At 31.6% G+C, this 19976-nt stretch overlaps 3 protein-coding genes and 1 long non-coding RNA gene across 4 annotated transcripts; 1 reads left to right on the top strand and 3 right to left on the bottom strand.

Moving 5' to 3' along the window:
• Positions 1–2861: 2861 nt before the first annotated feature.
• On the bottom strand, positions 2862–4448 carry LOC105799230 (uncharacterized). The gene is made up of 2 exons (XR_008188628.1): positions 3976–4448; positions 2862–3066 (listed from the first exon to the last, which is right to left on the bottom strand). It is a non-coding gene; the product is annotated as an uncharacterized LOC105799230 (long non-coding RNA).
• An 812-nt stretch (positions 4449–5260) lies between these two features.
• Positions 5261–6451, bottom strand: LOC105797916 (putative F-box protein At3g23970). Its single transcript, XM_012627792.2, has one exon. The coding sequence runs from the start codon at positions 6449–6451 to the stop codon at positions 5261–5263; it is 1191 nt and encodes a 396-aa protein (XP_012483246.2).
• A 3939-nt stretch (positions 6452–10390) lies between these two features.
• LOC105799229 (uncharacterized) lies at positions 10391–11383 on the bottom strand. Its single transcript, XM_012629666.2, has one exon. The coding sequence runs from the start codon at positions 11266–11268 to the stop codon at positions 10537–10539; it is 732 nt and encodes a 243-aa protein (XP_012485120.1). The 5' UTR covers positions 11269–11383; the 3' UTR covers positions 10391–10536.
• A 5673-nt stretch (positions 11384–17056) lies between these two features.
• Positions 17057–19576, top strand: LOC105799228 (uncharacterized protein At2g27730, mitochondrial). Its single transcript, XM_012629665.2, has 4 exons — positions 17057–17208; positions 17717–17841; positions 18683–18721; positions 19099–19576. Exons 2-4 carry the CDS (start codon positions 17737–17739, stop codon positions 19297–19299), a joined length of 345 nt encoding a protein of 114 aa, XP_012485119.1. The 5' UTR covers positions 17057–17208; positions 17717–17736; the 3' UTR covers positions 19300–19576.
• Positions 19577–19976: the final 400 nt, after the last annotated feature.

Raw genomic sequence — 19976 nt, 5'->3', positions numbered from 1 at the left:
ACATTGCATCCCACATGTACCTTATGTTGATGTGCAATGACCAATTTTTAATAATAGAAACGGATTAAATTTTTAACAAAAGGGCTAGTTTGCTATTTTAATCTAATGTACACGAATTAATTTGCCCATTCTTTTTAGTAGATGGGACAAAATGCAATCTGAGTCCTAGTACAAGAGCATCCATGGTACTTTTACTCGCCAAACACTTATGTGTAGTAAATTTATTTTCTTATTATTTATTTATATATTTGCTTTTGTTTATCATAAAATAGGGCAAAACATAAACTTCATTAAAACTTTAATTGTCACTATATTATCCAATTAACTCGTAATAGAAATATTAATTAACATAGTTTATCATTTATAACTTATTGGAGTCCTAGGCTTTAAAAAGAGTAAATGAATTATTTAAACTAAAGCTAATATTCATTAAAATTGTACTATAATCAATGAGGTTGTATTATCTAATTAACTTATAATTGAAAATTTTAAGTAACATTATTTGCCATGTCATGTTGGAGTCTTATATTTTAATATATTCAATTTAGGATTCATATAATATATGTTTTTTATCCTTTCAATTTTATTAGAATTTATACTATCATAAAGAGGTTGTGGTATTCAATTAACTCATAATCGAAATATTAACTTACATTGTTTACCTTATTGGAGTCTTAGATTTTAAAATGAGTGAATGAATCATTTAAATTAAATCCAAGATTCATATAATATATATTCTTATTCTTACAATTTCAATTTCAATTTGTATTTGTATTTGTTAACTCATAATTGAAATATTAATTAATTGTTGTTTACCATTAATGATTTTAATAATATCAATTTTAAATTAATGATGAATGCTAATATACAAAGATTATTTTTGAGCACGTCGAGTAAACTTTAAAAATTAGTAGAATAAAATTTAAAGAGTGTGTAATCAAAGAAGAATATCAAAGCAAACCTTGAAAAACAACTAAGATTTCTAACACATACTCTTGAGACTATATTCACCAATTTCTAACTTATATCCCCATCTGTCTGAAGTAGTTTCTAACTCATATTTCGGTACAAGCTTTTAGTGTTTTTCCCTCCATAGTACAATCTTAAGAGATGTTTGGTTGTAAGCAAATTCTATGACTCTCAAACATTTCGTGACCTTTCACCAAATTTGGCAGAGGATGCAGTATGGTAAACCTTACTGACATAATCTAAGCCCTTTTAAAATTACATATGTTGTGTTGATTTTTTTAGAAAATGGTAATTCATTTCAAAGACATGCCAAACATCACCATCGATAAATGCAAGATCGCATAGTACTTACAGAAAAAACAAAAAAAAAAAAATCCCAATAATGACCTAGACAAAATGAAACAAATGCCAATCCAAAAAAAAAAAGAACAGAAACAGCCCTAGAGTAGTCCCAAAATCAATGGCCTAACAATATTAAAAGAACAATCATCCAACCGCACGAAGTACCAACTCTTGCACCTCCTATCCTCCACTTTCATGCAAAATGGAGATGCATGGTTTGTTTGCCATCGATCCTCGATTGAAAGTTGTACTATGAATTGAGCTAAACCACCAAGAGCCTTTTGATGTGTTGGTAGTGCTAGGAAGTGGGGGAACAAATAGATGCATCTTCATTGGCTACCTAACAGTAGGAGATGACCCTTCCTCAACTTCTAGAACAATATTATCAATTTTAGCACCAACAACAATAGGAATTGTGCCTTACCAACACTACAATTACCTCAAAGTGGCAGGATGATAGTATTGTCCCCATCTATAGAAAGGTAAAAAGAGTTTAAAAATCTTACAACAACAATGGTAATGCCAACGACTGTCCCACTCAAAGGCTAAACTAGAATAAGGCTTCCTAGCTCATAAGCATAGACGGGTTCTAAATCCCTCTAGAATTCAAAGATATTATTGCTAGGTAAATTCATCTCAAGTAAAACTTCCTCACTTTAGGTTAGACTAAAAGCACTTTTAAAAACCTCCCTATCCTCTTTCCTTTCCCGTTTAGTTCAGTCTATCATACTAGTGAAATGCACTTCTTGTTTAATCTGAAGGAAACTTTTACAATGCTTGTATTTTGCTTATTCTTCTATGTAGAGAGGGAGAAGAGAAAATGAGAAGAATGTGATGGCAATGATAGGAAAGGAGAAGAATCCTCGTTCCTTCATGCACTTTAGCTTATATAGTAGGTCATCCCTTGTCTGGTAGTGTTGCATGGCGATCTATGTAGGGCCTTACGTAGGTGTGTGGCTAGTTAGGTGTCAATGTCATTACAGGTCATTTGTTGCATTGTTACATGTTACATGATCTCACTTATGTTGTAGGTTGTCCTGCTCTAACACTTTTGTCCTTGAAGCTATATGAGACAATTAAGCCAAGGTGGTTCCACAAGAGCGGCGTTTTAAAGATATGCAAAAAAATCAATAATTTACACCGGAGTGTCACTTTTATTTGTAGGGGTGTGCTATTGTCACTACACCGAAGTGCCACTATCGCGAACAAAAATTTCCTAATGCCATACCATTTATATCCTACTAGTTCTCATTTTGTCTACATGAGCATTTAAATATTTATTTTCTCTACATTTTCTCAACAAATAAAAGCAATTCAAACTTTACTCTTTTTACGATTTAGTTCTTATCGATATAGAAACCAACAATCATCAAATTTCATTTAACATTCATTTTATCAACACTTAACACTTCACTTCATAGTTTATCTTATTATCTATTCTACTTATCAAATTTTATACACTTTACAATTTAGTCCTTTTCTCCAAATTCACTAAAAAGCTATTTAATTTATTATAATAATTCATCTTCACTTTCAAATAAATTTCATAATACACAAATATTTTCTTATATCAATAAATCCCATAAATGTTACAAACTAAATAAACAAATTTTCATTTAGATTTTAATTAGGTAAAGTAAAATTTTGAAGTACTTGCTATTTAATTCTTGGATGGGTTTCTTCATTCTTCCTTCACTCTTTTGTCACTTCTTTGCTTTTTATCTTCAACTTGTTGCTCACTTTTCTTCTCTTTCTCTTCATTAACATAACACACATACACAATATTTAATATCAAACAGCAAACAATAATCACATACTATTTCCATGAGTTTTTTTATGAACTAAATATAAAATCCTTAAGAAAACTTCATCATCCTTACCTTGAATCCATATTCAAATCCCTAACTTCTCTTTTCTTTTTTCTCAAATATATACTCAAGCTAACTTTAAAAGAAGCATAGCTTGCCATCGTGTTGTTCTTTTGATTTCAATAACAATCTATGGAAGAAATTTGAAATTTTGAGCTTGAAATGGTTGATAACGGTGGAAAAAGGACCAAAATAAAATGAAATGAAAGTTGGCTAAAATAAGCATGAAAGAGGTGTGGGAGAGAAGATGAAGGTGATGATGAAAGACTTTTTCTACATCTTTCTATTTAATTTTGTATTTTAATTTATTAATAATATTTAATTAAAAATAATCTAATCATTAACATACCAAACAAGTGGACCACGTACCATTTCAATCTCATCCACAACCTATTGTACCTTCTTGATTAAATTGCACTTCTAGTCCTTTCTCTTTTTTTCTCATCCATCTAATCTAATCATTTCTTATATATATTTTTTAATTTTCACACTTTTGCCCAACACTTCTCACACATTTATGATTTGGCCAATACCTCAAATTAATTTCTCTAAATTCAAAAGTCTTTTTAATTTCTTATGATATCAAACTACCTTCTCCACTAATATTAGTAATTTCTATTTTACCTACTTCAAAAATTCTAACATGTATACAATTCGAGATGACATTGTTCTCATCTGAGGGGTGTTAGGGATGTTACACATTCACCCAATAACAACACATTTCATGTTTATTCATATAACAAATATCATGTTTGTTGCCTTATTTTCATATTAATAACTTCAATTCATTATTTACCTTAATGGACGCTCTACAACACTTAAGTATGTCTCCATAAGCTCCAATCCATCATTAATCAAGCTTGGAAACCTCATTCTCATCATTCAACATTTTCCGTACATAAAAAATAATCAAAATATTAACATATAATATTTCCATGCTTTCTCAAAGCAACCCATAACAAAAATCAAACTAAAGGTGTAGGAAGCCTTTTCTTACCTTATTAAACCTTTCTCCTTCAATCTTCATTTTCTCACACAAAAACCCATGAAACCCTATTTTGAAAATTGAGAGATCGTTGGTGGAAATGTATTTAGGTGGGTAATGGAAATTTTGGGAGAAGATGGAGAAATGAGAGAGGAAATGAAGGAGAGAAAAATGGCAGCAATGGCTACTGCTAGTGGCGGGAAAATAAGGGAAAATAAGGTTGATGGGGGTTCTCATGATTCCCTTGTAACCTTCATTATAAGACCAGGATGATGAAAATTACATTTTACCCCTTTTTGATAAAATTGGAAAATTTACGATTGAGTCTCTCAACTTTCTAACCTTTCCAATTTGGTCTCAAAAGTAATTTCCACTATACTAATTCATATTCTCATGTCAAATAGGAAGTAAAAACCGTTATTTTCCCTTTTGGCCAAATTTACATTTTAGTCTTCAGACAATTCAAATTTTGTGATTTAGTCCTTTCATCACATTTTCACCTCTAAAATTCTTTTCATTAAATCCCACATCGAAAATCCAAAATCATTTTATCTTCATGATTTTGTTTTTGACAAAATTTCCAATTTTCTCAATAATTCATTATATCTGCTACCGGAATAGTGCCATGGGTCAAATAAAAAATTTGAGATTTTCAAATATGGATAAAGAATATAGCTTAGGTTAGGATTTTTCATTATCAGTAAGCGCGCATTATATGAAATTGAGACGCTCTGTGGGTGAAAATTAATTAAAATTAAAAATGATTTATTATTATAAAATACGAAAGAAGTAATTTTTTTTATAGTTACAAAATTAGTGCATAAAATAAGATTAAAAAGAGGTAGTTTTCATTTTGGATAACCGAAAAAATTAGTTTTGTTTTCCTTAGAACTTGAATTTGAAGCTTTATTATAGAAGTAGAGATAAAGTAGTTATTTTATATCATTTCTCAAACAAATCAATTATTTAAATTCATTTAATGTCATTTTCCGGTATCTAAGAAAATCATATATTAAATTTTAATTTTTTTTTATATTTACATAATTAACATCAACTCAATCATCTGCATAGAATAACATGGTGTGTAGTTAATGTATTACCAAAATGGTTGAGGAATTGTTGTTGGCCATGGTGAGAAGACAAAAGCCAGCAATTGATGAGAGTAAAAGTTCCTATGAACTACATCTAGTTTCCTTGTCCCCAGGTTATAGGAAACCAAGCAACCTCCATATCCCAGATACACAATATCAAATTCATGAGGGTGGAGTGCCAATGGGAAGATATAGAAATTATCTTTGGGTATAAATTCGTTTACTTCATCAATCCAAGAACCACTGAACTTAATCCTGTACTCCAAACACCATCGTTGAGCATCATAATCCGACAACACCCACACACGTAGATCACGTGGTCCGAAACAAGTATCCGTCACCTCGAAGTACCGGAAACGACCGCGAGACACCCCTAGGAGGGAGAGATGCTCGCTTTGTTTGTCATCGGGCAAGTTCATTAGATGGAGTCCAGTGTTGGTTCCATTGTGGGGATCGTATGTAATAATTTTGCTATGGCGGAACTCAAGCCAATGTAAACTCCCATTGTAGTGCACAACGGGGGAATCTGTTTTGATATAATAGTCCAGAACAGGGCAATTTACAATCGAGCAATGCCATTTCCCGGTCTCGGAGGAGAAAGTTTCCAATCGTAAAGTATTGGACGGTCCGTAATTGGCAGTCGGAAACCGTATCACTTCATAGTGGCCATCTTTGCAAATGAAACCAACTGCAACTGATTTTATAGCTTTAGGTGGTTTAGGAAGAGCAATCCATTGTTGAATAAGTGGGTTGCAGATGTAGTAATTTTTTTGCCAGTAAAAGGTTTCACAACATAGTAATAAACCATTGCTTGATGCCAGGATCTTTATTGGGCAATCATGTTTAGAATACGGAAGGAAGTTTAATGAAAAGCCTGGGGATGAGAAATCCTGGGATTGTTGCAGGGCGATTCGGGTATCGATCATACTCGATGGAACGATGCGAACTTCGTATAAGTAACGGAAAAGAAGGTTCCATGGTGGAGATGTGGATAAAGATGTGTTGATTCTGGTGGAATAAAGACGAGCAAAAAAGGGGTCAGAAATGAGGATGAACCATCTCTTGGAGACGCATTTGAACTTGAAGATGTGTTTAACCGGTAGCCGTTGAAGGATCTCGGTTAAAAGCCAATCGGGAATGTTGGAATCATCGATTAAAATTTGCTGTTGTAATGCTTTTTGGGAAGTTTCTGCCATGGTGATCATCACACAGAATCAGCTTGAAAATGTGTGATTACCCAGCAGCGAAAAGAGCTTCATTTGAAGTCCGACATATGATCATCGTCATCAACATTTATTTCTTGAGAATCTAGTTTAAGAATAGAAGCAAAGAATGGTTGTTGATGGTTACCAGGTTAGTGGTTGATGTTTGATGAAATGACTGCTACAGAATGGTATCCTTCCCATCCTTTGAACTAAAATTTTAATGGTCTTATCAATCACACTCCCCCTGTCCCTAGTCTCTAATTCTAGCTTCCTTAAATATAGGGTTCCCTGAACTACGGGGTAAGAAGATACCCAAATAAACAAACAATTAAAAATGCTACAAATACATAATCTTTTATGTGGACAGTAGATTCCGGTGCTTTACCATTTACATTACAATTAAATCCATGATACATAATTAAAAACAGAGTAAATCATTTGAACCGATTTTTCAACTAATTATGAATTTGTGTTCAAAATTTTTTATTTATATTGACCAATGATTCAACTAAAAATTAATCATCTGATCAGTTCCATCACTATTTCAGTTCTTACAGCATTGGAATTTCAACTAAAAAGTGGAGAGAGTCCAGAATGGCCTTTGCTTGCTGGCCAAGTCATTAGGTAAGACTTGAAAAAATTGAAAACCAACTCCCAAAAATACCAAGTTTTAGGATCTGAACTACTCATTCATGATTGTCCTCTGAAGTTTTAGTAGTTTCCCTTCTGACCAAGATGTTATCGACCCAAGCAAGCAAACAGATCAAACTAAAATACTTTATGTAAATTCCTGCAATTGAATATCACAGCACTGTCACACAAAGAAAAGAAGGGCATTAGACTACCAAAACAGCCTTCATCCGAGTACCTCGGGTTGTATTTAGTTTGTCGCTGTGGTTCCTTTCTAGATGAATGCATTGATAATCCCACAGGTCATTTATCCAAATAAGTACAACCTTAGATCACTAAAATCCAATTGTATAGATAAAATAGAGATTCTGAGAATTGTTAAAAGTTTCATAGTCATATTCAAGTATTTAAATTATCTTAACCGTCGCATTATGTTTATTGCGATTGCAGATTTGACAGATGTTATTGTGATAATTGTAGTTGTAAATTGTCTTTTCATTTTTGCACAACTCATTGCAAAATTTAATAATTATACTTTTATTTTTTTAACAATTGTAGATGAATTATATGATTTTAAATTGATTTAATATTTTTATCACAAATTTTATATTTAAAATAATTTAATTTGTTTATTTATAAGTTAAATTGATGTATTCATATAATAATAATCTAGAATCAATTTATATAAACCTTTATTACCATAAATACTTGAAATACATAATTTTCTTTAAAAATTTATATTATTTAAATTATTCACAAATATATATTTTTGAAGCTAAAATATATTTTATTTTATTTATATAAATATAAATCTAGCTAATGAAATTAATATATAAAACAAATATATAAAAACAGCTTATTTAAATGGTTAATTATGTTATTAGTCTTTGGTACTTTAAGAAAGTTGTAAGTTTAATCCATATACTTTTATTTGATCAACTTTATCCTTGTACTTTTCGAGTTGGTCACTTTCAATCCTTATATTTTCAAAATTTTAAATTTTTTATTCTTGATCCAAACAGTAAGAATTAAATTTGTTTAGTTAAATTCAATTACTAGTCTTGTCTTTATGCGTTACATAATTAGTCCATTTTCTCCAAGTGAATCATTCTACATCGATTAGTGAGTAATATATGAAAATAATAAACTGACATAATATTATACATGTGAGAATATATTTGACATATCAAATTTTAGAAATAACATAACTATTCGGTGAGAGGACTGATGGCAGAATTTAAACCTTTGTTTTCTTATCTAGACTCCAGATTCTCCCCCTAAAACTAAACGTGTAGCAATAGGTATAGCCTTTATTATAGCATTTTTCATTTTATATTTGTCTCTATCTTCTCTTCTAACAGACTAACATCATCTTCCTCATCCATCCCTCTCTTTCATCTCTGAAAATAAAAAATTTCACAGAAACAGTAAGAAATCAAAGGTCTGGGTTAGTAAAAACGGTAATAGCGGGCCGGTTTTGCGCTTTTCTCCGTTATGACGCTATTTGAATCCCCGGCCACATCCTAATCACAGATTCCAGAAAAATAAGAAGTTATCAATACAACTTTAAACAATTAAATTGAAAATAATTAATGATGCCTTGCAGTATGTATCTAATAATAAGGTAATCACCTTAGACCCAAAGGACTATACTTCACAAATCCTTGATCCTTTGTCTTCCATTGAGGATCATGTAACATGAGCATAGTTTTATTGATGAGCCATCAATAGAAACAACATTCTTTTCATCAAATCTATTAGCTTTCGAATGTCAATTCTTGCAGTCAAACACTTATTAAAATGAACAGTATTAGTCCAACATAAAAGTTCAATTGTGTTGCACCTGTAAATTTCAACTTCTATAGAACTTGATGAGCAATCTTGTGAGATGAATTAACATGCCATGCCCTGGGCATATTTTAAGCAAGGAATTAAACAAACAAGGGATACTAGAGAGTTCAAAAGTTGATGACCAATACACAGACTGGCTCCTTACTTTCTTAAAATGAATACATCTATTCAAATGACTTTAACCATTTACTCCATGGCTCCGGCCAAAGCACTATCCTACATGAAGAGGCTACTCCTAATGCAACTAAAAAGTGTTGATGCATGACCAATAATATAGTGCCAATCATGACCAGTGAAAGTCCAAATGAAAATATCTTCAAGTTTGGCACCTGTATTGATTTCAGCCAAGCTCCATAGTACATAATCATGACATGAACAGCTATAAATTATTCTATCCTCTTCATTATCCATTCTTACAATTTTACTTCAGTTTTGTTACCAAGGTTAAGACCTAAACAAGTTCCATTCAATAGTTAACAGATATGAGTTCTTGGACAGCAACTCAAAAGCTTAGCCACCAGCTTTTCAATTTTTCCTTATTAGATAATAATAAAATGGTGACTTCCTATTTCAGTTTCAGTCAACACTGGCATCAAAATAGACCAAAATTTAATCATGCACAACTAAGCCAACCTACCATCATCATCCCAGAGTCCTTCACACTAGCAACTTATGAACAATAAAACCTTCTAACAGCTTACACCCAACAAGCTAAGTCAAAGCTATCAAGCCACCAGTAAAAACCAAGCATTCCACAATAATACCTCACCACATTCAACCAAAAACGATAGAACACAAACTCCCTGGCTCCAAGCGTTCATCATCCCAGGCAAACCTTTTACACTAGCAAGTAAACATATTGTGAACAATAAATCTTCCAACATTGTAAACCCAATTAGAGAAGTTCAAAACTATCAGTCCATCAACGAAAGAGAAAACCAAGCATTCGACAATGATACATCAATGCATTCAACCCGAAACTAAACCACAAATTCCCAGCTCGCAATCATTGTCCAAACAATACAAGCCCCTTCACGCTAGCAAGTTATCAATAAACCAGCAAACATCTTCAACCCAACAAGAGAAGTTCAAAGCTATCATGCCACCATGGAAGCCAAAACCAAGCGTTCTACAATAACACCTTGCAGCATTCAAACGAACACTGGACCACCAATTGCTTAGCACCAGAAGGGGCTATTATGCATAAAGCAATTTACTTTGACACAATATGGAACGACGTGGTAGAATGTTGACCACCCTCGATAGCAATAAAATTAGTGAAGAACTTCCATTCTTTAATTCAGCAAAGATTAATTAGACGATTTTGCAGTATGAATAAAGCAATTTACTTTCAAGTTTCTAAGTTCTAACATTACTAACACCTCTAAATTTCTTTTTTCTATTTGCTTAATATATATTTTTTCATATAACCAGAAAAACTAAACCACATAACAAAGAGTTAAATTACATAACAAAATAATCAAATTTTGATTACATTAATCGAATACTTAATACTTTGCCATATCCAACAGTCAATAATCAAACCCCCAAAATGAATCTTCAAAGAAAAACCAAAACACAAGTTTCTTCCTCAATTAATCAAGAAACCCAGTTTGTCTCCAAACAGCATTCCTTACCTGCCTTAGATCCCTTCCTTTTAGGGTTCTCCCCACGCCTTCGAGCACTGAACAAGCCAACATAGGGGACTGGGCTAAGCTCTTGGCCACAATCTCATGCGGTGGCAACATTTCCCCTTCTTCCTCCAGCTCCATGTCGTAATAGTCGTCAAAATCTTGCTTTTTCCTCATCGGTTTCGCCAGCATGGGCACATTAACCGGTGCCGATTGATGAAACCTTCCTAAAGAAGAAGATGAAGACGAAATGACGGGGATTCGTTCTTGCGGCGGTTTAGGAATCGAAGGAATTGAACGAGCAGAGGAAGATGCTGAAGCGACAGAGGAGGAAGAGGAGGCCGAAGTAGAAATCGAGGGCTTTTGGTAGAAATGGGATTGCGGACGTGAAGTGTCGCGGATGGCGGCGAGGATTCCGAAGTTTTCGGAGTGAGGGAAGGATTTATGGTTAAAGGGAGTGGAGGAAGGAGATGTTTTTTGGTGGTGGGAATTGGAGAAGCCACCGGCAGAACTGGAGCCATTGGAGTTGTCGGAGAAGTCACCAGATGAGAAGATATCATCTTCATTGAGCTCTTCAATGACGGCGGAAGAGTGGGAAAGGTGGTTGGACGGTGGTGCATGGGGGTAAACGCCGAGGAAACGATCGGTTGATTGGGATTTGGGGTTGCGGAAGCGGGAAGGTCCGTTGATTTCCATCGTGGGTCGGGTCCGGTGGTTTCTCGTAGATTCGTGGCGGCGGTTGCGTTTACATTTAAAAGAGAGTTTCTATTTTTTTTAAAATTGTTATTTTTAGCTTGTGATATGAAAGCGAGAGTGACATGAAAAATAATAATTAATATTATGCATTTTTTCAATAAATATTAGGTAATTTTAAGCGATAAATGCGACGCTCACTTTTAATAATACTAAAAAATACGACACTCACTTTAATTTGAGATAAATCAGATGACTTAAGCATATTGTGATGTGGATTTTGAAAATCTAAAATAGATTTTAGAGTATTAGTTTATGACTTGTAATAAATATATATTAAAATTTTAATATATTATGGCAATATCTTGTTATAAATAAAATAAAATTTATGTGGCACCGTTTATTTGTTGCTATTTGGTGCATTAATATGATAATAACGGTAATTAATAGGTTTTATTAAAGAAAATATTTTATGATATTTATTTCCATATTGAAATGAATTTTTTTTAAAAGGTAATTAAATATTATAATATTTATTGAATAAAAGATGGAAGAAATCGAAAGATTGAAGCTATGATTTTACGTCATCCTTATCCCTTTATAATAGTTGAATGACAAATCGATTTTTCTCCTAATTTTCAACTTTTTAGTTGGATATAAATTTTTCATCCTTATTTTAATTTTTTAGTTACAAAGATTTTAACAATTTAAAAAATTATAAAAAATAATTTTAACCATTTTAATATTAAAATAAATTAATTTAATAATATATATAATAAATAATCTATAAAATTATTAATAATGTTATTTAAATTATAATAAATTAAGATTCAAGCCAAGATGATTTTTTGTATTGCTTTAATATTAAATATTTTTAAGATTAAATAAAATAATATAACTAATCCTAGATTTGTTATATAATTTCAAAAATATTTTGAATTGCATTACTTTTTTATTATTTTGAAGAAATGCATTAATATTATAAAAAACTATTATAAAGGTATGCACAATCAATATGTGTATCGTATGAAATACGAAGAGTTAAAAATTATGGTGTTTTAGGTTTGAATCCCACCAAATGTATTTTTAAAATATCATATGATTTGATATGACAAAATATCTCCACAATAATATTTATTATTTTTTCAATTGGGTTGAGACTCAGTTGAAATGTGGTATAAACTTAATAAACCCGTATCAAAAATAAATTAAATTGCACGCTAAAATTAACTAAATTGATCATATATATATATATATATGTGTGTAAATTGAAGTAATCAAATCCAACTTATTAAGGCAATAAAGATCCACAATAACTGAAGGAGTTTCATACAAGGGTGCGTGGCGAGAGCTAAACAAATATTGATAGGTACTAGAAGAGGTGTTCAAAGTTGATTGATAGTTTTAATATTAGAGTTTAGCTATTTATATACTTTCTTGGTGGATCCCTTAATAGTGCAATTGTTGAGCTAGTCATGCATTAGGAAGTGATTAGGATGTGACTCTTGCAAAAGGATCTTGCATTGTTTGGAATGTGGAAGGTGAAGGTCCACATATTGCATGCAAAGTTGTGTTGTCTTTTTAGAGGTCATATGATTAGCCTTTGATTTAATACACTAGGGATCTTTTATGTTAGTTTTTCCTGTGGATATAGAAGTGGAGTGAACCTATATAATTGTAATACCCCTTATCCGAGACTGTTGCCGGAGTCGAACTCGAGGCATTACTTTACTTAACTTAAAATTTTGGGGCATAAAATTTTACTTTTAAAATTAATTTCACTATTTACAACAAAGCTGTCCACCTGTGCAGTAGTTACTAATTTAGTTATAACTCGAGCTACGAAATTCAAAATTTAAATCCATAAATTTTCCCTGAAACTAGACTCATATGTATTCTTACCATAAATTTTTCAGAATTTTTGGTTCAGCTAATTAGTACAGTTTATTAGTTAAAGTCTCCCCTATTTCACCACTCGACTATCCTGACCTCTTGTTACTAAAAATAAGCTTTCTCATTGTAGGATTTTCATATAGTGTTCTCACTTATTTCTACAGAAAATAGACTCAATAAGGAATCTAGACATATAAACTACAACTCATAACTATTTTTTACAATTTTAATGATTTTATAAACTCAGAACAGAGGACTCCAAAACAGTTCTGATCCTGTCTCACTAAAATTCACATATCTTAAAATATAAAATTCATTTTGCTACATAATTATTTTTTATGAAAGTAGACTCAATAAAGTTTAATTCTATATATCATTCACCTTCTAACTCATTTTATACTATCCTAGGTGATTTTTCAAAGTCACGTCACTGTTGCTGCTTGAAATTTGTTTCTTTGCAAATTTTACTCTTCCATGATTTCTATTTATGATTTATCACCTAAACATTTGTAACAACAAACACCTTCATACTTAGCCATTTTATCAAAATACTTACATATCATTCTTTAGCAAAATCATAAATACAAACATTCAAAATAACTAAGTCCCTATACATGCCATAATCCAAACATGGTTCATCATAAAATACTGAGTTGTTGTCGATGATAGTGTGGACGATCTCCGACGTCTTTAAGTTCTCGAAAGTAGCTTTACAATACTTAGTACAAAATATAGTCAAATTCACCAACTTAGCCTTCAACTTTATTCTTTCCTTTGTCTAACCTCGAGTTTCGTTCTTCTTGATTATGGAGCTTGGAAGCTTGAAAACCCTAACTATGGCTTCTTCCCTTACTAAATTTGGCCTAATAAAGAAGATGATCAAAAATTGGCTTTTAATTTTGTTTTTAATTCATTTTAATAACTAAATGACTAAAATGCCCTTAATGAAAAACTTTAGAAACATGCCTAACCATGTTCATTTTTGTCCACCAACTTAACCAATAGTCTAATTACCATACAAAGACCTCCAATTTAAAATTTCATAACAATTGGACACCTCTAACATATAGAACTCAACTTTTTCATTTTTTACAATTTAGTCCTTTTGACTAAATTGAGTGCCCAGACGTCAAAATTTTTGAACGAAATTTTTACGAAATCTTTCCATGAAATTGTAGGCCATAGAAATATAATAAAAATAAATTTTTTCTCATCGAATTTGTGATCCTGAAACCACTGTTCTGATAACTTTAAATGTGGGCCATTACGATAACTGAGAATATCATATATGTGTTAGGTTTTTACTTTGGATGTAGCAGTTAGATGAACCTATATAGAGTATCTTTTAAGTAAAATTATCAAGTGAAACAAGGTGGATTCTAAGCTTTCTTAATGTTAAATTCAATAATTACTACCTAAACAAGGAAAAGATCATAAACTGACTTTCATCGAGACTAGAATTATTTAAGTTATATGTTAAGTGTTTATTATTTTACATGTTGAAGTATCATTCTCCATTAAAAATGCTAAAATTGAAATAATCAAATTGAACTTGTTAATAGCATTTCACATCAAATAGCATTAAAAGGCAATGAAAACTCTGATATAATTTGTGAGTGATAAAGGGTAAGTGATCGAAGAATGTTGATAGAATGTTTGGTGATGGAGGTTGGAGAAGGCTTACATTTATAGTGCTAAGAGCCATAGGTTATTCTAAGGTTGAGATCAAAGAAATATTTGGAAATATTTAACTAGAGAAAAAAATGTAATCCTTCTTTTGATGATGATAGAAGGGACATGAAGCATGGCATGGGCATACCTAATATGCTACAGTTGGACGTGATATGATTAGACTAAACATAATTGTGTTTTGTTTGGAGGTATTGGCATTAGGACTTAGAGAAGAATCATGATTTGACATGAGCTTGTCATGGATGGATCTCTTTGAAATTTGGCAGCGATCACATATCCTCCAAGTTGGGTGAACTCTTTAAGTAAGCCTTTTTTTTTTGGTAATTGTCTTGGTGATTTCTTTTTGGGTCAAGTGAGTTGAGAGGACACGAGTGAGGTGAACGATCTATTGGCAACCTCATATTCTAGGTGAGGCAAAGTTTTTATGTATAACAAACAAGAAGTATTTATGAATTAACTTGTTTATGATCTAATTTAGATCAACCTCAAAATAAGTAAAGGGTTAGGGTAATGACAAATCGATAAAGGAAGTATTTTTGCATGAAAAAAACAAGTTATCTATAGAGTTTATATTTGGCTTAATACTTAGGTTCGCCTTAGGTTTATATTTGTTTTTCTACATTGGTGCCTAAATTTATTTTTGTCTCACTTTAGTATTTAAATAATTATTTCGTCATTTAATTGAGTCCAATTTTTATAACGATATTAAAAACTCGATTAATCGTGACACCAATTAAAATGTGTCATGTGACAATCCAATTATTTAGAAGACCAACGTGTAGCATTCATGTTTTTATTTAAATTAAAATGTAAAATAAAAATATAAAAAATTAAAATTTTAGAAAATACACGTCAACTGTGACCAATATTGACATTTATTGATCAGTGTTATTTATAAAATTTTATGTTTTATAAAATTATATATATTTGAAATTGTTTTTAAAAAGCTATTACAAAATTTCTAGAACTTATATTTTTGGAGTTTTTTTCAATTTCTAAGTTAAACTTTTTCAAAATTTTAATTCCTACCATTTATATCGTGTTGAAAATTTTCAATTTTGTTAAAAATTTTAAATATTGTTTTGAATTTTATAATCTTTTATATATTTCAGTTGTTTTACAAAAAAATATTTTAAAAATTTATTGTAATTTTTCTAAAATATATATTTAATCTTTTTACTTTTATAATTTTCAAATTTTAGCTAATTTTGTCTTTCTAATATTTTTTAATCTTTTATATATTATTTTGAAATTTTAGAATTTACATTTGTAATTTTTAGTTTTTTAATTTAATTTTATTTTGAATTATTTATATGTTATATATAAATTTTAATTTTTAATTAATACAATTTACGTAATATAAAAATAAAAGAAGACGACGTGACATGTTCCAATAGTAGATATGTTAGTTTTTTAAATATCGTGGATTAAAATGTGTAATGGAATAAAATATTTTAAAAAATGTTTAAATGATCAAAATGAGAAATTTGGTATGGTTGAAGGAAAAGCTTTAAGCTTTTATTTTTTCTTAAAAAATTGTTTATATTTTTATATGGGTTAAATGTAGTTTGCCTTCTAAACCCTTCTAAACTTGCCAAGAAGTACTTAGTTGGTACTTAATTTTTTTTTGTCCTTAGTTGATATTTTAACTTGTATTCCGTTCACATACATTGTCTCAATTTATTAACAATGTTAATTTTTGTAAGGGTTGAACTTATTCACAAATTTATATTTACTAAATTAATTTATATTTTTAAAATACTTTTAATTTATATATACTACGTATCATACTGAAAGGTTGCCATCAGGGGCGAAGCCAAGGGGGCTGGCAGGGCCCCAGGCACCCTTAAAGTGAAAAGTTTCACCTTTAATCTTTTTATAATTTTAAAAATTTTAAATTTGTATGTGATAAAATTACACTTTAACCCCTCAAGAATGAGAAAAAATCGATTTAACTCTCTAAAAGTTATAAAAATATAGACTATTAAAATGGTGAAATTTCGCTTTTGCTATCATAAAAATATACAACTTTATTTTGGCCCCCTTAAAAAATTTTCAAGCTCTGCCCTTGGTTGCCATGTGTTACTATAGAATTGATTACCAGTGTCACGTTAGCACAAACTAATGGTATTAATGCTGAAGTATCAATTTGAATAATAGAATAAAAATTTAGCTAAGAAATTCAAGTATCAATTAGATAATTTTGAACAAGTTCAGGACAAACAACATATTAATCCTTTTTATATCATGTAACGGGGGATGAGCTTTCCTTGGCCCAATTTAAAATCCCCTACAAACCCTTCTTTTTAGGTTTCGCACAACAAATTCTCGACTCATCGGTTTCAGTTCAGCTACTCCGTAAGCAATTTCTCTCTTACCCCGTTGTCACTTGGTCTTTTTTTCTCTCTTAGATCATTTAATCCAAGATATGGGCATTTTTTTTTGTCTATTTATAATTTAATCTGATAAATTGTGTAATCTCGGTTTAATTCCTGCGGGACTTCACTATGTAGGATTAGTGAAATGAAAGCAAAAAGTAGAAATGAAATGGAAATAAAACCTGGGTTTTAGTTTAAAATGCTTAGAAATGAAGTTTCCGTGGTTATCTAGAACGTTTTTAGCTTTAACTTTTACATGGTTAAGTCCTTTAGGTTTCCATACCCTGGAGGTTTGATTTGTTTGAGGACATTATTAGATACCTTTGTTTGAAGCTTATGTGATTTTTTAAGTTCTATGAATGCATGGTTATATTGTTTTAATTTGACCATAACCTCCTTGCTTTGAGAAAATTTGCTATGGTGGTAATGTGAGATTTTTGGTTCTATACCCTTTGGTTACCTGATTGTCTATGGTATGCTGATTTTAGGTATTATATAGTCAACTACTATGGCAACCAGAATGTCTGTTAGATACGTTTCTCGTAGGTTCTCGAGTGGGAGTGGGAAGATACTCAGTGAGGAAGAAAAGGCTGCTGAAAATATTTACATCCAGGTATTCATTCTTTTCTGCCTGTTTTCTTCATTTACCATTTGCTTATAAATACCGTTGTTTTGGTGCGAGCTCAGAGTTCGGAGGTTGTGTTAACATTATGATTAATCATTTTTGTTTAAACTACTTTCATTTTGTTTATTTCCTATAGATTTTATTATCTTTCCTAGTTCCTACTAGATTGTTTTTAGGCCTGTGAAGTGTCAATTGTTTATTCCCTAACAGTATTTATTCAACTTGGGGTTATCAATAAGTTGATGATGGTCATAATATTCTCTAGGAGATAGGTACAGTGAGGTTCAAAGGTCTTGAAATGGGGTCGTCCATTTTTGGCCAAGCAGTGAGAAGAGATATCTAAGGTCTTGACTCTTGAGTCTTGACACCATAACTTCCTGGCCTAGTATACGTAAAATGTGACGATGGTTATCTTTGTTGTTCTCTTCTTTTTCTCACATCAGAACTAGATAACTTTGCATTTTAGAGGGCATGGATTACTACCTCGGATTGTAAATAATATCTTTGAAAGGGTCTAATATTGGTCTCTGAGTTAACATTCTAGCACTTAAAATGGCAAATATTATAGATTTCATAGTAATCAATGATGTTCAAGGTTTGTACTTCATAATGGTGTATATATGTATATATTTATGTTATGCATCATTGAGGTTTGTGATTAAACGTTGCAAGTTGATCTGTTAAGTGTTTCTCTCTCTCTTCTGCTTCCTTTCCACTCTATTGCCCCCTTCCTTTTGATCTGTTCTGCTAAATGTCCTTAACCAGTGTATTTAATTATTTCTTCTCTGTTATGACTTGATACTGAATTAAAAAAGCTGTATTGTTGCAGAAAACTGAGCGAGAGAAATTGGAGAAACTTGCACGCAAGGTATGTTCTTATCATTGTTATGTTGATATATCTTGACCTGAAATCTATGGGGTGTGGATTAGATGCTTAAAACAGTTTTTAGATTTTTATTTCTTTTCAATCCTTATTCAGCCTACATTTTTGTTCACACAAGATATTATCCAATAGCTAATGATACTTGCACAAACACTTTTTACTTTTCATGCCTATGCATTGTCTTATACACTCGTACATGTTTGGTGAGTAACTAGGATGCGCAATGGTTTAATGATTAGGGTCATTACTCGTTAGTTATTTGCTTCCCTTTTTCAAATTGTGATGATCATGTGTAGACAGAAAATTTGAGTTTGTGTAAGAAATAGTGGTCAAGCATTCAAAGAACTGTTGAAACATTTCAGGGACCCAAGCCAGAGGAGAAACCGGATGCTGGTTCAGGGGGTGCTGCGACCGATGGTAGCACTACCTCTACATCGGGAACATCTGCTGAGAAAGTATCAACCGATAAGTACCGAAACTACGGGGTTCTCGCTGGTGTTGCAACCCTTGGTGCTGCTGTGGGATGGTATCTCAACTCTAAAGACAAGAAGCAAGAGGCCTGAAATGGGGGTTAATGCGATTGGATTCTCTAGGTGGAACATGGCATGAATGGTTTACCCCAATGCCCTGTTCGTGTGCAAAGTAACTGAAAAATAAAACAAACTTTGTAAAGCAGCTTATCATGTTTTCTGATAACGTCTGTGTTTGAATCAGTAGTGTTCTTGTGTACCTCAATGCCAATCATGGTTTTCTGCATTGTCTTTTAAAGAATCTTTGATGCCAACTGATGTTTTTTTCTTTTCTAAATAAAGGTGTTTGAGACTTCATACCATCAAAAAAGTTGCCAAACATGCTGTCTTTGTTATTTTTGAAAATTGATATACTCTGGCTGCTTCCACCATAAAGCTCCCCTTGATGGTTGCTCATATTTTATCTGCTCCGGCACAATGGATAATATCTTCGGCAAGAGGTGACCCTACCCTTTCTTGACGTGCGGATAGGTTACGTTCTCGGTGATAAGGGGTCATTTTATGTAATACCTCGTGATGGTCTGCATTTTGGTTGAAGTGGTGGTGGGAGAGGTAACACAATCCAAAATGAAGGATATCCAAGGCTTATGGAAATCGAAATGATAGAGCACTTTTTTCCCCTGAAAAACCTCCCTTTGCTTTTTCAAGGTCTAATTTTATCACCATTAAACCAAAATTTTCTTTCTTTTGCTGGAATGGTGATGGTGATA

This window comes from Gossypium raimondii, chromosome 9 (assembly GCF_025698545.1).
Source record: "Gossypium raimondii isolate GPD5lz chromosome 9, ASM2569854v1, whole genome shotgun sequence".
In the NCBI taxonomy this organism is placed as follows: Eukaryota; Viridiplantae; Streptophyta; class Magnoliopsida; order Malvales; family Malvaceae; genus Gossypium; species Gossypium raimondii.
This window is presented reverse-complemented; position numbering and strand designations above follow the sequence as displayed.

Coding starts and splice junctions, on each gene's coding strand:
- LOC105797916 (XM_012627792.2), bottom strand. CDS start 6,451: ATGGCAGAAACTTCCCAAAAAGCATTACAACAGCAAATTTTAATCGAT.
- LOC105799229 (XM_012629666.2), bottom strand. CDS start 11,268: ATGGAAATCAACGGACCTTCCCGCTTCCGCAACCCCAAATCCCAATCA.
- LOC105799228 (XM_012629665.2), top strand. CDS start 17,737: ATGGCAACCAGAATGTCTGTTAGATACGTTTCTCGTAGGTTCTCGAGT. Junction 17,842..18,682: donor CTGAAAATATTTACATCCAG/GTATTCATTCTT, acceptor GTATTGTTGCAG/AAAACTGAGCGAGAGAAATT. Junction 18,722..19,098: donor TGGAGAAACTTGCACGCAAG/GTATGTTCTTAT, acceptor GAAACATTTCAG/GGACCCAAGCCAGAGGAGAA.